General features: G+C 45.5%; 1 protein-coding gene across 7 annotated transcripts in view; it reads right to left on the bottom strand.

Moving 5' to 3' along the window:
• The window catches only part of LOC144485487 (NACHT, LRR and PYD domains-containing protein 3-like), a 190,384-nt gene that overhangs the window by 101,621 nt on the left and 73,436 nt on the right, over positions 1-15,327 (bottom strand). For 6 of the 7 annotated variants that reach the window (XM_078203616.1, XM_078203619.1, XM_078203618.1 and 3 more), the window contains 3 exons: positions 7,167-7,338; positions 6,998-7,063; positions 988-2,725 (listed from right to left, as the gene is read on the bottom strand). In XM_078203616.1, the coding sequence (XP_078059742.1) occupies positions 988-2,725; positions 6,998-7,063; positions 7,167-7,338 (1,976 nt within the window). Of the gene's footprint in view, positions 1-987; positions 2,726-6,997; positions 7,064-7,166; positions 7,339-7,616; positions 7,747-15,327 lie in introns of those variants that run through there. The other variant, XM_078203622.1, reaches the window with a different exon arrangement.

Below are 15,327 nucleotides of genomic sequence, written 5' to 3'. Positions count from 1 at the left end.
AAAACAGCATCTTGGGCTTCACTGTTATGTAATAACTTGTGTTTGAGGGCGTTACACAGTAATTCATGAGTTTAAGTTTAATTTGTGTTTCTGTGCTTGTGAGCTCAGAAAGGGCCAAAACTTTAATTTCACTTCATGTTAAACAAAGCTACCCGCCTGCGGGTTTTTGGTTTCAATTTAAACTGTCCCTACATTTTAATTTAAGGTTTACGACGTTGTAAGAGTTATAGAGGTTTAAAGAAATGGTTGCTTCTATTCAGAGGCCCACAATGAATGATAGAAGCTCTGAGTTTCAGTTACAACCAGTTAATCCAAGAAGCAAGACGGAGTTCACAGAGGCTGCCAGTAGAGGCAGCGCAACGCAGGCATTCAGAAAGCAACCCGAACTGATGATGTCACCAGTGATCACGTGACTTATAAAGGGACATTGTCCCAATATAACACACACCGACTGTAATACATAACACAGGGAGAGCGCAGGAAAATAATCCTGATCATAATTAAACACAAACTGTAAGCTGCACCGAACAAGAGAAACTAATTTCTGTATAGCATCGTACAGAATCAGATGGTTTCTGTTGGGAGAGGGAATGATCCTTTTTCAGATTTTGGAGGGAGGCCTTTACAGCTCTAATTATTTAAAATTCATCCCAATAATGTTTTTATTCATTTAAGGAACGTGGGCATCGCTGGTTATGCCAACATTTATTGCCCACGCCTATTCCAGGAGAATCTGCCTTCTTGAAACGATGTAGTTTTATCAGAGAATCTAGATTTATTACAGGTTCAGAAGGAGGCCAATCGGCCCATCATATCTGCATCTGCTCTCAAATGAGCATTATGACTTTGTGCCATTCTCCCACACTTTGTGACCATTGGACATTGTTTCTCTCTTGATGTCCTCGAATGAACATGCCTCTGTTTTATTAGAACAAAGGAAATGGCTTCTCAACAATGAAAATATCCGCTCTGAGACCAAACAGTTACCTCAACTCCTGACACTTGTGCAGAACGGGTCCCAGCCGCTGGAGCCCTTCACACTGAATGTAACAGTCCCATAGATTGAGGTGTTTTATTGTATCACAGAGTCCAATGACATGAGACAGGACCGCACAGTCAATCGGGGTCAGTCGCAATCCGCTAAATGTAAGTGTTTCCACAGATCCCACTGTGTTCCGAGCCAGTGCTTTATTCTGAGTCTCAAACAGGTAGTGGAATGTGTTCAGGAGCTTCCTCTTCCCAGTTTCAGTCTGTGTGTCTCCAATCTGCCCTTCAACCTTCTCCTTCACCCAGTCAATCACTCGGCAGGTTGTTTGATGAAGAAACGGACCCAGAAACTCCACCAGGGGTCGAGCTGACTGTGGGGAGGACAGACCAGCAACAAAACGGAGAAATATCTCAAATCGCCCATCTTCCTCACTGTGGGCTTCACTGAGGAGTTTCCCGATCTCCCCAGGATCTGGAGTCAGGAATTGTGTGAGTGCAGCTACAAACTCTTGGATGGTGAGGTGTGGGAATGTATAAACCACACTCTGGGCAGAATCATCTCTCTCCAAAAGTTCCATCAGGAACCCAGACAGGAACTGGGAAGATTGTAGATTGTACTCAATCAAATCTCCATTTCTAAACACAATCTTCTTCTTGGAGACTCCTGTGTAGGCCATCTCACCAAGCTTCAGTAACACATCACGGGGGTTTTCAATCTCTCGGCCATGGTTTTTCAGAATGTTGTAAATATAGTAGGAATATAGTTGGGTGATGGTCTTGGGAACTTGCTGCTGTTTCCTGTCTCTTTGTGTAAAGAAGGGACCCAGTGACAGACCGAGGATCCAGCAGTAGGAAGGGTTGTAACACATGGTGTACAGGATCTCGTTCTCCTCCACGTGTTTGAAAACAGCTGCTGCCACCGTCTGATCTTCAAAAAACTTGTTGAAATATTCCTTCCGTTCATCACCAACAAATCCCAGGATTTCAGCCCAGACACTGATGTCAGCCTTTTCCAATAAATGTAATGCAGTGGGGCGGCTGGTCACTAGCACTGAACATCCTGGGAGCAGCTTGTGCTGTATTAAACTGTACACAATGTCAGACACTTCACACCAGCATTCGGGATCTGTGCACATGGACTGAGGTTCTGTATTTCTCCGATTGTCGGCAAAATCAATACTGTCCTTGAATTCATCCAAACCATCGAATATAAACAGCAATGCCTCTGGGTTCTTCCAGAGCTCTCCCAGAATATTCCCAAAGTAGGGATACTGATCCAATATCAGATTCCTCAGGTTTATTCTACAGTTAATAGTGTTCAAATCCCGGAATTTAAAACTGAAAACAAATTGAAAGTGTGGGTATATTTTCCCAGTGGCCCAGTCATGAACAATTTTTTGTACCATTGTTGTTTTTCCAATTCCCGGCACTCCGCTCACTGCTGCTGAATTCCCAGATTTGGATTTTCTCTGGGAAAAGCTGCTCTGAAACAATTGATCAGTTCGGATTTTTTCCAGTTCTCTTCGGAGATGTTTCTCTCTCCATTCTTCATGGTCTCGGCCTCTTGCCAGCAGTTCATGTTCGACAAGTGTCCGATCTCGAACAGCGGAAATAATCGTTAGCTCAGCGTATCGATCAACCAGCTGGAAAATCTTAACCTTCTCCTTTATGAGGATAGTGTTCACTCTCAGTGTTTCAGTTTGTACCCGGAGTGTCTCCTTGTGTTTCTGTTGGAGATCTTCAATTAGAACAGAGGGAAAATGTTAGTTGCATTAAGACACTGTCTTTGCTGATTTGAGAGATTTAATTTACAGTGTCAGTCAAGGTTTGAGTAGGATATAAAATTGAATTATTGAAAACCTCATTTGACAATGATTAATTTCCACTTAAAGTTTCAGGTCTTCACTTAATTCCAATATTTCTATCACATGTTGGGGGCGATTCTCCCAAAAAGGAATCTCGGTGTCGAATTTGTGTAAAAACTGGAGTAAATCATGCTGGACTTTTCAACGGGAGTTTCAAAATGAATCTCCCACAATCTCTGCAGAGCAGATTGCACGAGCGTGAATCAGGCTGGAGGGGCCGGCAGCATCGCGCTGAGCGGCCACTGTGCGTGCGATGATCTGTCAGTGCAGAGATCGGCGCATGCGTACTGGCCCCACAATGCCGGCGGCCAGCACTTCTCCCCCTCCTCCACAGTCCCAACGCCCCCTCCCCCCCACCCCAACGGACTGACCCCGCCGGAATCTTGACACCCCCCCCACCCCCCCCAGAAGGCTGATCTCCTCCCCCCCACCCTGATGGCCAGCCCCAATCGCTGTCCTCCCTCCCTCCGTCACTCAGCCCGAATGCAGAGTGGAAGCGGGACTCCCCACCCCCACAGGCCCGATCCCCATTAGGCCCTGTACTCTTGGCACTGCTCAATGCCCAGTAGGCAGTGCCAAGGTGTCCTGGACATTAGCACTTTGCCCCTTTGGAAGTGCCAGGGGCCCAGGCTGGTAATGCCCAGGGTACCCCAGCCACCTCCAACCCCATGGGGGCCTCGATGACATCCCCTTCACTCCAGCGGGGTCTGGTCGCCAGCTCCCTGCAAATGGGAAGTTGTACAAAACCCTGTTGGAGTGAACCACTCCTGACGTGAGGGGGTGGCGGGGCGAGAGGCTCGTGGGCCCGGAAATCTCAGTGCTGGGCCCGCTAATGACTTTTAAGCAGATTCAAATGCGCATTGTAATAATTTATACAGCTCCGCGCGGATCTCTGGCACGGAGCTGTCAGTGCCCGAAATCCAGCTGCTGGAGACGCAGGCAGGCTATGGCCCCCAGCGGGGAGCCTGTGAAACGGCTCTGCACCAGTCTCCTGGTCTGCTGCACTACCAAAGCAGCACAGCCGGCTGGGAGAATCGCCCCCATTGATTTTACAAAGGTGATGTTTTAACTCTGATGGTTAATACTTTCCACCCTGCCCTTATTATAGACATCTCATTGGTAGATCTTGATTATATAGCAGTCCACATAGTTTGTGAACTGGTCAGAGCTCCCAATCTGCTGCAGAAATGCTAAGTGGGATATTAGACACTGCGTAGGAGCGGGAGAGACTGTAATTGTTCAGGAGTCTCACTGTTACTGTGCGTAAACTTCAGTAGATTCTCTGTCATATTGTGTGCATTGGAAAAGCAACAGTTTTGAACATGGAAAGTTCTGCTATTCTATCAGGGCTGTTACCACATTAAGCGAGTTATTGCGGAGCCGTTTGGATCAGTTGGGTGGACGCTTTATGTGGTTTATGTTATAACAACAGCCTGACGATTGATCCCTGTTCTTTCTAAGGTGAATTCAGGACCTCGCTCGTTGCCCTGCCCGTGGTGGAGATATAACCTGCCTTTAGACAGAGAACTCAAAAAAATAACCTTCCCCTTTTATAGTGTTTCAAGTCAAGTACTAGGGAACATCGGTTTAAGGTGCGTGGGGAGAAGTTCAGAGCAGATGTGTGAGACAAGTTTCTTTTACACAGAGGATGGTGAATGTCTGGGACGTGCTGTCTGGGGAGGTGGTGGGAACAGGTACGACAGCAGCATTTAAGGGGCAACTAGACGAATACATGAATAGGATGGGAATGGAAGGATACGGACTCTATGTGCATACGGTTTTAGTTTAGGCAGGCATCATGGTCTGCGCAGGCTTCGTGTGCCAAAGATGCCTGTTCCTGTGCTGGATTTTACTTTGTTCTTTGTTTTTGAACGGACAGAGATATTTCCAAGTCAGGGTGGTGAGTGACTTGGTGGAAAACAGTGGTGTGCCCCTGTGACTGCTGCCCTTGATCTTCTGGATGGCAGCAGCCATGAGTTTGGAAAGTGCTGTCTCAGCAGCCTTGCTGTGTTCGGCAGTGCATCTTGTAGATGGTAAACACTGCTGCCATTTTTCGTCGGTGGTGGAGGGGATAAGTTTTGTGGGCGGGTATTAATCAAACAGTCTCCTTTAAACTGGTATGTGAGGAATTCCACGCGTGTCGTTGAGTTGCACTTACCCAGGTGAGGGCAGAGAATTCCATCACACTTCTGACTTGTGCCTTGTGGATGGTGGAAAGTTTACAGGGAGTAAGAGATGACTTTAACGCTGTAGAATTCTTAGCAGCTGACTTGTTCTTGTCGTCACACTATTTATATATCGAGTCCAGTTCAGTTTCTGGTCAATGGTAACCCTCAGGTTGTTGATAGTGGGGGATACAGCAAACAGTGATGCCATCGATTGTCAAGGGGTGATGATTGAATCCACTCTTGTTGGAGATAGTTATAGCTTGGTACGTGTGTGGTGTGAAATTTACATGCAACCTTGTCAGATCAAACCTAGATTTTGTCCAGAACTTGTTGCATTTGGACAGGAATTGCTTCAGTGTCTGAGGAGTCATGAATGTTACGGAACATTGTACAGTCATCAGTGGACATCTCCCCTTCTGAACACTGAGCCCTGGTGGCCCGGGTTTGGCTTGATGGGCCATCTGGGATTTTGCTACTCACTAATTTGATATGTTTACGGTAGGAATGATTTCTCAGGTGCAGCGAACCCTTTACATCTGGCTCAAGGCCCGACTCTTTACTGTGAGCCCAGAACATGAGAACTAGGGGCAGGAATAGGCCATCTGGCCCCTCAAGCCTGCTCTACCATTCAATAAGATCATGGCTGATTTTTTTGTGGACTCAGCACCACTGACCCACCTGCTCACCATAACACTTAATTCCTTTACTGTTCAAAAATGTAGCTATCATTGCTTTAAAAACATTTAATGAGGTAGCCTCAACTGCTTCACTGGGCAGGGAATTCCACAGATTCACAACACTTTGGTTGAAGAAGTTCCTCCTCAACTCAGTCCTAAATCTGCTCCCTCTTATTTTGAGGCCATGCCCCCTAGTTCTAATTTCACCTGCCAGTGGAAACAACTTCCCTGCTTCTATCTTATCTATTCCCTTCATAATCTTATATGTTTCTATAAGATCTCCCCTCATTCTTCTGAATTCCAATGAGTATAGCCCCAGTCCACTCAGTCTCTCCTCAAAAGCCAACCCTCTCAACTCCGGAATCAACCGAGCAAATCTCCTCTGCACCCCCTCCAGTGCCAGTATATCCTTTCTCAAGTAAGGAAACCAAAACTGTGCACAGTACTCCAGGTGTGGCCTGACCAGCACCCTATACAGCTGCAACATAACCTCGCTGTTTTTAAACTCCATCCGTCTATCAATGAAGGACAAAATTCCATTTGCCTTCTTAATTCCCTGCTACACCTACAAACACCTTGTGATTCTTGCACAAGGACACCCAGGTCTCTCTGCACAGCCGCATGCTGCAATTTTTTGCCATTTAAGTAATAGTCCATTTTGCTGTTACTCGTACCAAAATGGATGACCTCACATTTACCAACATTGTACTCCATCTGCCAGACTCTCGCCCACTCACAGACTATCTATATCCCTTTGTAGACTTTCAGCGTCCTCTGCACACTTTGCTCTGCCACTCATCTTAGTGTCATCTGCTAATTTTGACACACTACACTTGGTCTCCAACTCATCTGTGCAAATCGTAAACAATTGCGATCCCAACACTGATCCCTGAGGCACACCACTAGTCACTGATCGCCAACCAAAACAACCATTTACCCCACTCTTTGCTTTCTGTTAGAACACCCAGGCACGCAGGAGCTCTGTACTGAATTCACACGGTACCGGGTTTCGGACAGGTGTGTATAAGACTTCAGAAGTAATAGCAATTAACAGCGAGGTTAAGTGAAAAGATGCAATGGTCACACATTTTTGGAAAAAAAAACGACAGATCATCTGAATTGTAATTTGAAGCTATGTATGGTCGAGCATTAATGACAAAACCGAATCATGCTCTACCCAATTTCCACAGTCTTTAATTTTCAGTATCCCAGATTTTCACAATCTCTTAAACAAAGGCTCCAACCAATCATTCAGATTCTCAGAAGTGAAATAGTTTATAATCTCCATTTCCTCTCTTACCTTTCAGGTGAATGGGTAATTCAGATAAACCATGTGCGATGTTGATATAATCAAACGAATCAGCACCTGTTTAAATAAATAAACTTCCATGAAACCAGCTCAGTGTAATATTACAGTGATATCGACAGTGTTTAAATGGGAAATTGAATTCACTGTGATTTTACCGTACCAAGCTCCTGTATTTCTTTCAGTATTTTATCCAGCTTTGGGACTCCGTGACGCATTCTCACAAAGGATTCCCACATCACCCTTCGAGCCCGAGATCCTTTTTCCATCACCAGATTGAGGAGAAGTTTGGAACTGTCCGCCCGGTTTCCCTTATCCACGAGATCAGTGACTTTCTATGAAGAATAGTAATGAAGAATAATGAGACGCAGAGTGAAAGATAAACACTGAGAATGAGATGGAAAGGATCTGCTCAGTGATGGGATTTCCCAGTTGTTTTCAGCTCAGAAATCAGTCACTGGGCCGGGTCCTGATCCATCATAAACATGGACTGAAAATGCTCCTGAAATCTCGATCCAATCACTAACAATAAACAAATGTGAATCAACTGAACTGGAAATCAAAAACACATTTCAACTCGTGTGAGGAATCACTGAGAATCTGCAATATTTACATGTGATTAGCTGTCTGTCCTTCAGTGTCCAACATGATGGGGCGGCACGGTAGCACAGTGGTTAGCACTGCTGCTTCACAGCTCCAGGGACCTGGGTTCGATTCCCGGCTTGGGTCACTGCCTGTGTGGAGTTTGCACATTCTTCCTGCGTTTGCGTGGGTTTCCTCCTGGTGCTCCGGTTTCCTCCCACAGTCTAAAGATGTGCGGGTTAGGTTGATTGGCCATACTAAAATTGCCTCTTAGTGTCCTGAGATGCGTAGGTTAAAGGGATTAGCAGGTAAATGTTTAGGGATATGGGGGTAGGGCCTGGGTGGGATTGTGGTCGGTGCAGACTCGATGGGCCAGATGGCCTCTTTCTGCACTGTGGGGTTTCTATGATTCTATGACATTCGATTACTGATTGACAACATGATGCACTTTTTCCACACACTGAAATCACGCTGTGATTTACCAGGAAATCCTGATGAGATGTGGCTATGTTTTTTTTTCTCCGAAAGGGTAGTGTGTCTTTGAAATGCTCTTCCTGAAACGGCGGAAGGAACGGAGAGGTGGATGGCGTCTTGGTCAGCAAGGAGTTATGGGTATCGTGGATAGGCAGTCTGCAGATTGGAGGCTACAATCAAATCATGTCATTAAAGAGCGGGGCAGACTCAAGGGGCTGAACGGCCTACTCCTCGCCGCACAGTGGTTACCATTGCAGTCGCACAGGTTTGATCCTGGTGTTGGGTGACTGGCTGTGCGGAGTTTGCACATTCTTCCCATGTCTGTGTGGGTTCTCTGCAATGTCTAAAGATGAGCCTGGGTAAGCTGCTCTTTCAAAGAGTTGGTGCAGAATGATGGGCCTCCTTATGGACTGTAGGGATTCCTGCTCTCCATGTGTAAGTAAACTGAACAGCAGCGAATCAGAACTCAGATGGCAGGGAAATAATGAATCTGATCCTTAAATTATTTAAATGGAAGTAATGTTAAAATTAAATTTGACTGACAAATTGCCATTGACTAATCCAAATACCGACTGCTAATTTAGGTCAGGAGAATGAGCCATTGACAATGGTGAAAAATCTAATGTAAACTTTACCGCTCAGTAACTCAAATTCCAGAAACAAAACATTTTTTGTTTTCAAATTACTAGTATGAAATCTCGGTGAAGAGGAGAGGGGAGTGAGATAGGATTCGAGAGATAGTAACACAGTTACAATTGGGGTGTGAAGGAGGGGCTGTGCAAGATGTCAGAGTCGTGCTAATGGAGAATTTCAGACTGGAGTTTACAGGAATGGTTCAAACTCATTGACTCGTAAACTAGAAGAATGGGAATTTTAAATCGAAGACATCAGAGGACTGGGGGGCCATTGTGAGCACAAAGTGATATCTGGAGTCTGACGGGGAACACAGTAAAGGCAGCAGAATCTGAGGAGCTGAAGATAAAGGGCAATGTGGGAGGCCCAACAGGAGAACATTGGAACAGACGAATCTGGGGGTAACAAAAATATAGATTTGGATTCAGCAGGAGCTGTGCTGAGGTGGGAGGAGAAATTTGCAGTGTTACATTCAGAGAATAAGGATATTTCTGCACTGACAATTATGCAGGAAATGGAGTTCAGCTTGATTCTGAACACTGAAGTCACAGATAGTCTGGCCAGGTCTCAGTCAGCGGCTGGGAATGGAATACAATCCGGTGGTGAGGAGATGGAGTTTGTGTCGGGGGTAGCAGACAATGGAGTTATTTTTTTCAATGTTTAAGAGAGGGAGTAAATTACTTTCCCAGAGCACAGGGGCAGAAATTCAATGATGTTATATTCCCCCGTGAAGACTGACTTTCCACAATGAAAAAAATAGGGACAGCATTCTTTTTAACACGATTCCAGCTTCTATTCTGTAAGATTCTGAGACTAAGGATCGAAAATTGATACGATTCAGTGTCAGTTGCAGTAAACTAAGCGTTGTGGTGTATTGTGAGGACAATATTGAGTCAAAGTGAGATAATCCAGCTCATTTCTAAAATCATTGATGAGACAACATTTAGAATATTGTATCCAGTTGTGGTTCCCTCAGTGCAACAAAATTATTGCAGCTTCTGAAAACAACTGGAATGGTTGAGATGATTGTGTGGTTGGACGAGGACCCATTGTGGAAAGTGGATCTGTCTTCACTGAAAACAAGTGTCAGAGGCGATATGATTACGGATTTCCATTGACTCCAGTTTTGTCGGAAGGTTTTGATGCTAATTGAGTTAGAATGCTGTCTTGATGTGAATGACAGACCCTTTCACCTCTCCCCTGTAATTCTTTCAACCATTTCTGAACCAAAGGAGCTCTGCAGCAGAGTGGTCCTGGCAGAACGCAAACTAAGCATCTGTGAGCAGGTTATTGCTGAGCAAGGACCACTACAAGAACTGTTGATGACCCCTTCCGTCATTTTGATGACTGTGAATAGATTAATAGAATGGTAATTCCTGGAGTGGGTTTGTCCTGTTTATCATGGACAGGCTGTTGCTGGCAATATTTCCATATTGTCGGGTAGATGCCAGTGTTGTAGCTGCACTGAACAGCTTGGCTCACAGTGCAGCCTGTGCTGGAGCACAAAGCTTCAGTATCACAGCCAGGATATTGTCAGTGTTCCTGCACACCAAGCACTAAGTTATTCCTTTAGATCATGTGGAGGGAACTGAATTGGTTTTTCTGTGATGATGGGGATCCCATGAAGAGGCTGAAATGAATAACTCAGTAACATGTCTGACTGAATATTATTGCGAATGCTTCAGCCGTGTCTTTTGCACTCATGAGCTGGACTCTGATGTTTTTGATGTGGAACTTTGCGAAATCCCCTCCACACGTTTGCTGTTTAATTATCCAGCATCATATTGCAGGCATGGCAGGATAGAAAAGCTTTATGCTGTGTCAGTTGTGGCTCAAGTTGCCTGTCTATCTATAGCATGGTGAGGGGTTGTAGATTCACCAGGTTGGCACATCATTTTTATGTATCCCTGCTGCTGTTCCTGCAATGCCCTCTGTAGTAATTCAGAAAAAGACAGTTTCCTCTCTCCAGAAACCCTTTAGTGGGACTAACAAGATGAGTTGAATCCTTCAGAGTAAAAAAGTCTGTAAACTTGGAACCTACAACAACAGTGTGGCTTAAAGCAAAAGGTTTTAAACTCCAATCGCTAGCTTCCCATTGGACAAGTCTCCCTTTGCTTAATAAGTGACTTTGTACTCCACAAAGCCCCTGGGCAGATCTATCAACAATCCCCCGTGTCCTTCATAACACTCGCCCCACCCCTCCCCCCACCTTGAGTCAGTTTCTCCCCCAACACCCCCACCATGAGGAGATAGTTTTGTAAGTGTGTATGTACCATGATTAAAAACATGGAACCCATAAAGGGCCCTGCCAAGTCCATATGTACTAGTACCCATGGCCTGCCACATTATTCCCATGGGTGTGGAGAGGCTGAGGGAGGAAGCTTTTGATTTTCTTAGCACAAGTCACACTGCTTCTCCAAGTCCGTCGTGACTGAGTCGAGGCTGGGCCAGCAGGCGTAACTCCTGGCCAGCATTTTCATCTCTGATACTCCAAGGTGGCCATTATGTAGTTCCACTAATATTGGATGTCATCCTGGGGGCGGAACGACACTCGAGACCCTCAATGATCCCATCCTCAACACTGCTAGTCTTTCTTAGCTAGGTAAGGTTGCATTTCTTCACAGGGTCATCATTGGAATCCTCCATCTAGGATCAAATGCTGTAGATTGATCTTTCTATGTCCAGGCTCTAATCTGCCTTGCGGAGACTGGCAAACTCTCCAAATGATTTAGTGTCATCACGACCTGATGCAATGCTGGTAAAGGAGACAGGCTTGTGGGCAATGGGAGGCGACTCAGTGTATTGGCAATCTGGATTCCAGACTGGTGCTCTGTACGATATTTGTAGGCGGACAGGAAAAAGGCCCAACGCTGTATCTGGATGGAGACAATAACGGGATGCCTTGTCCTGGTTGAAACATCCCAATAAGGATCTGTGGTTGGTAACGATTGGAAAACGTCTACCGTAGACATACTGATGGAACTTTGCCACACCAAATACACCGCCAACCCTTCTTCTTCAATCTGAGAATACCTTCACTCTACATCCAGAAAGGTCCTGGATGCACGCACGGTGGGCTTCTCCGTCCCATCTTTCTAGTGCTGTAAAAGCACCAGCCCATCCCTGTACAGGGAAAAGTTGCGTGTCAGCACAAGTTATTTGTCGGCATCAAAATGGGCCAATAAGTTAGATTACAACATCTTTGGCGAAAGCCTCTGGCTGTGGAGCTTCCCAGGAGAATTTCTGTATTTTCTTAGTAGGGCCTGCAAGGGGGTCAGCATGGAAGGCAAATTCAGGATATTTTTTCCATAATAAGTAGCCAATCCCAGAAAAGATTTCAACCCTGTGGAGTTGATGCCTCCTTGATTGTTTTTAGCTTCTACTGGGTCTAATCCGCTGCCATCTACCGGGTAGCCCAAGTAGGTTACTTCAGCTGCTTGGAAGATGCATTTCTCCCTCATCAAACACACTCCCGTTTTTGAAAATCTCTGCAAGACCTTTTTGAAAGTATGCCAGGTGTTCCTGTTCCGAAGCCCCCATGACCAGGACGTCATCCATCTACACTGCTACTTGGGTTGCCCTTGAAGAACGTTCTCCATGACTCACTGGAAAATGGCACGCTGATGAGATTGAAGGGCAAGCGAGTTTACTTCTATTGTCCCTTGTTCACATTTATTACATATTTCTGGGAGGACTCATCCAATACAAGCTGAAGATAGACGTGGCACATGTCCAAGTTGGTGGACATCTGGCCACCTATTGAGTCAGCATAGAGGTCTTTGATTCTGAGCAGGGGTGCCTATCAAGTTTGGGAAACCGGCTGACTGTATAATCCCTATGACAAACTGATTTTCTGGACTTAAAAAACAGCCACTACAGGCACTGCCCATTATGCAAATTGCACAGGCCTTATTCTACCTAAACTTTCAAGACACCCGAGCTCGGTTTCCAATTTCTCCAGAACGGAGTATAGAACTGGTCTTGCCCTAGGTTTAGCATCGGGATCGATGTAGATCTTGGCCTTGGCCCCTTGTATTTTTTTCAAGACTTTCTTGGAAACTTCCAGGGCATCGACTGGACTTTGTACAATCACCGAACTCCGAGCCTAAAGATCTCCAACCCCATCAGCCGGATCTTCTGGAGCCAATCTCTCCCCATGAAACTTGATCCTTTTGCGTGGGGTGAGTTATTTGCTGTCTTGAAGTCACTGAGACCACGGTGGTGATTTTTACTTGTAAAGATTCCCGTGTGCAGGTGGCGAGCCTGGACTTTGTGTCTTCCAAAGTTAGGAGTTGGATGCCAGGTTGGAGGTGTTTGTGTGTATGTTCTATGACGGAGACCAGTTAGGGATGTATCAAATTCCCATTATGGGTATCCAATATGATGTCCAGCAGTAGTAAGGAAATTATTGGAGAGGAATCTTCGAGACAGGATTTATTCCCACTTGGAAATAAGTGGACGTATTTGTGAAGGGGAGGTCATGTCTCACTAACTTGATCGAGTTTTTCGAGGAAGCGACGAAGATGATTGATGAAGATAGGGCAGTGGATGTTGTCTACATGGACTTCAGTAAGGCCTTTGATAAGGTCCCTCATGGCAGACGGGTGCAGAAGGTGAAGTCGCATGGGATCAGAGGTGAGGTGGCAAGGTGGATACAAAACTGGCTCGGTCAAAGAAGACAAAGGGTAGCAGTGGAAGGGTGCGTTTCTGAATGGAGGGCTGTGACAAGTGGCAGTAGTCAGAGATCAGTGCTGGGACCTTTGCTGTTTGTAATATATATTAAATATATAAATGATTTGGAGGAAAATGTAACTGGTTTGATTAGTAAGTTTGTGCACGACACAAAGATTGATAGATTTGCGGATAGCAATGAGGAACATCAGAGGATACAGCAGGACATAGATCGGTTAGAGACTTGGGCGGAGAGGTGGTAGATGGAGTTTAATCTGGACAAATGTGAGGTCATGCATTTTGGAGGTCTAATACAGAAAGGAAATACACAGTAAATGGCAGAACCCTTAAGAGTATTGATAGGCAAAGGGATCTGGGTGCACAGGTACACAGGTCACTGAAAGTGGCAATGCAGATGCAGAAGGCAGTCAAGAAGGCATACATCGGCCGGGGCACTGAGTTTAAAAATTGGTAAGTCATGTTGCAGCTTTATAGAACCTTATTTAGGCCGCACTTGGAATATAGTGTTAAATTCTGGTCGCCACACGACCAGAAGGATGTGGAGACTTTGGAGAGGGTACAGAAAAGATTTACCAGGATGTTGCCTGGTATGAAGGGCATTAGCTATGAGGAGAGGTTGGAGAAACTTTGTTTGTTCTCACTGGAGCGATGGAGGTTGAGTGGTGATCTGATAGAAGTTTACAAGATTATGAGGGGCATGGACAGAGTGAATCATCAGAAGCTTTTTTCCAGGGTGAAGAGTCAGTTACTAGGGGGCACTGGTTTCAGGTGCGAGGGGCAAGGTTTAAAGGAGGTGTACGAGACAGATTTTGTTTTTTTTTTTTACACAGAGGGTGGTGGGTGCCTGTAACTCGCTGCTGGGGGAGGTAGTGGAAGCAGATACGACAGTGACTTTAAGGGGCATCTTGACAAATACCTGAATAGGATGGGAATGGAGGGATATGGTCCGCGGAACCGTAGAGGGTTTTAGTTAAGTCAGGCAGCATGGTCGGTGCAGGCTTGGAGGGCCTGTTCCTTTGTTCTTTGGGGTTAGCCATTTACCAGTAATTCTGCAATTGAGGGCAGCCTTTGTTGTGGTGATGTGATTCCGTTGTATATCCCTGACTCTGGAAGAAGGAATAGCAGCATGGTACGGTCAGGTATTGGCCATGGTTTCTTCACGAGGCGGCACGCGTTTTGCCTATCCCTAAAATTTCACCTTGGCTGTGCCCTTTGGCAGTACTTGTAATAATTTATTGTGTTGCATCTGCAACTCTCTGGCCAATGTTCCCTAACACTCTTCGGGTCATTATTGCCTTTCGTTGACTGTTTCATGGTGTTTTAAAGCTCCGATCTTGCAAAGGGTCCTTTAACACCTGCTTTACACAAGCACTCTCTATTGAAGACTGTTTACACAATGACACTCCCCAGTTGGATGACTTTGCTGGCTGATGCCCCCTGCAGCTCCTGAGCACCTCGTCTGCATTCTTCTGACATTAGGTTATTGGAACTATTTGTTGTAAATCCAGACTGAGTAATGCCAACAGCTTCTTTTGGGTAGTTAGGTTATTGATGCTGCATACCAATCTATATCGCCACAATTCATCCAGAGGCAGCCTGACTTCACAAATGTCCTGCTAATTTTCATAATCCAGACAAGAATTGGGTGACAGGTTCCCGACAGGATTCTCGGCCACGTTGAAGCAGTATCTGGAGTGTAACATATCTGGAGTATAATAAAGGGCTTCGGGTCACAGTGGTTTTTCCCCTCGGTCTACTAGTTCATCAAAAGTTTGTCAGGGGCGTGGGGCAAGGTCAAACTTTTAAAATCATACTGAATGTCAGGGCCTCGCATGCTGTCAACAACATTACATTTGTTTTTCATCTCCTTCAATGTTGCTAACATGAAATTAGTAATGCATGCACTCTGTACACTGCGATCATAGGGCTCAGGTTTCCCAAGA

Source organism: Mustelus asterias, unplaced genomic scaffold (genome assembly GCF_964213995.1).
Source record: "Mustelus asterias unplaced genomic scaffold, sMusAst1.hap1.1 HAP1_SCAFFOLD_195, whole genome shotgun sequence".
NCBI classification, from domain to species: domain Eukaryota; kingdom Metazoa; phylum Chordata; class Chondrichthyes; order Carcharhiniformes; family Triakidae; genus Mustelus; species Mustelus asterias.
The sequence above is the reverse complement of the archived record's forward strand: the minus strand, read 5'-3'. Positions and strand labels throughout refer to the sequence as shown.